General features: G+C 30.3%; 1 protein-coding gene across 1 annotated transcript; it reads right to left on the minus strand.

Moving 5' to 3' along the window:
* Positions 1-1,355: 1,355 nt before the first annotated feature.
* Positions 1,356-1,885, minus strand: LOC123898226. Its single transcript, XM_045949127.1, has one exon. It carries the CDS (start codon positions 1,722-1,724, stop codon positions 1,494-1,496), a length of 231 nt encoding a protein of 76 aa, XP_045805083.1. The 5' UTR covers positions 1,725-1,885; the 3' UTR covers positions 1,356-1,493.
* Positions 1,886-2,224: the final 339 nt, after the last annotated feature.

A 2,224-nucleotide genomic window follows, 5' to 3' on the forward strand; every position in this document is an offset into this window, starting at 1 on the left:
CTGTAGCATTAGGCCTCCTAAAAATGAATGCCTCAATTTTTTTAAGAGTTGTAGTATTAGTAAATTATGGTTGCAAAAATTAATATATTATACAGCAAACTGCAAAAGCCCAGTTATCAGGCCCATAATATCTTTTATTTTTTTATTTTTTTTGTACAAAAGTGGGCTGAAGCTCATAATCTCTTTTATGGAGTTGTAGTTTTAATAAATTAGGGAGTGGCAAATTTAATACATTACTTAATTGACGAATTTCGTTAAAAAAAATGTTTCAAAAATGACTCATTTGAAGTAGTTAGAAAATATTTTTTTTGTTGTTGATTAGACTATGACTCTTTTTACGTTAATTGCGGTGATGATTATTTATTTTTATGCTATTTATAATTTAAATTAAGGATAATTTTTCTTTTTTTTAGAAAAGTTGCATTTTTATTTATTAAAGGCCACTTTTAATATATTTGCATATGGTCTCCAAAAACTCAGGACCGGCCTTGAGTGTAGTGTGTTCCTTATGAGGTGACAGGGGTGTGTGATGTTGATGAGGGAGTTGCTGACTTTGCTCTTGTGCTGTGTGGTTGAAGCGTATCTTTTATAGCTTTGTGTTGTAGTGTTTAATTTGTTGTTAGCTATTTTTATTTTAGGTGTTGTTTTTAGATATTCTTACTGTGAATATTTTGTAAAGAGATTCATGAAAGAGGTTGTCATGAAATATTTGAATAAGATTTTCGAGAATGTACGTGATTTTAATTATTATTAACTTAGTAATCATATAGGCATGTGTAATGTAATTCAATTTTAACTAAATTTTGTGTTATTTTTTACTTGAAGTATTTTGATGACCATAAATAAAGATAAGTTGCATGAAGTGAAGGAGGAATAGGCCGACTATATAGTCACAATTCACAAATGTTCTTCCTGGGACAAAGTTTTTAAGATATGGAACAAAATTTGATAAGTTACATGACAGTGTGCAATTTATTTTTTTAAAAAATTGTATTGGTGGTGCTTTAAGTGTGATCTAGGCGTTGTGGTATTGGTTAACTTTATCTTGCGTGAGAAACTCAATGGGGTAAAAGTGAAAACTCAAGGGCTCGTGAGAAACTATGTGAGTGCGAAAAGTAAAACTCTTTTCGAAATTAATAAAATCAGACATAACTAAACAAGCTTCAAAAATTGCATATTCAATTATTTTTTAACTCCAATATTTTTGTTATATTCAATTCTAACAAGCAAGCATATGAACCACAATCATTGAGTTCTTAATTAAACTTAATCCTCAATATACGGAATAGAAAGAAAAAAAATATGATTAATCAATCCAATTCCACTCAAATATAATTTACAAAACAAATGAATAAAAGAATTGAATACCCCCAAACCAATAATTTACTTAGAATTGTTTCCTAATTTTGCAATATTAGCCTCTCTACACTCACAATAAGATAAATAATTTACAAATTTGTCTTGATACAAACTTGATTCTAACTTTGAGTAGTTTATGATTGAGGACTCATTGTAGAAGGAGAAGGTTCACCTTCAGGAGGAAAATCAGAGAGATATGCTAGCATCCGGCGAATACTTACGGATCGCGCTGGTTTGAAGCTGTTTGATCTCTTGATGTCCTTGGAAAATATGTTTGATGAATTGGAAAGGATAAGGTATACCAAAGCTTGGACAAGGAAGAACATAGCAACCTTCACCAACATGTCACCTAAGCTACTATCCATCTTTTGATCAAATTTTGTGTTAACACAAATTAATGTAACAAACAATATATACCCTTTAACGAGCACTTGAATCTATTTGTGTAAGCAAGCTACAAGAAGAGAACTTTTGGATGATGAAATGAGTATTGATTGTTGAATTGAAAGAATATGCATGAAGAAGTCCTTTTTATAGTTGTTTATAGGTGGAAGGACATGTTGGACCAAACTTTGGAAAATTAAATAAGTTATTATTATTGCATGTAGTTTTGACTTGTTAATTTCACGTTAGAAATGTTGGGATTGAATGGGTGGAAGTTTCATAGTTATCCAGAAGTATAATAAAAATGTACATGTGTCAAGAGATTAGTGGCTATTAAAATGCAATTTTAATTTCAATGGAAAAAAAAAAGAATGAACGAGGTGGATTGCTTGCTTGCTTAGTCAACCAAAGAAAAAGTTGGATTAATTGCTTTTGCTTGTTGACCTATTAGAAGAAGTTAGACGGAACTTTCTTTACATGT

The sequence above is a fragment of the Trifolium pratense genome, linkage group LG7 (genome assembly GCF_020283565.1).
Source record: "Trifolium pratense cultivar HEN17-A07 linkage group LG7, ARS_RC_1.1, whole genome shotgun sequence".
NCBI lineage: Eukaryota > Viridiplantae > Streptophyta > Magnoliopsida > Fabales > Fabaceae > Trifolium > Trifolium pratense.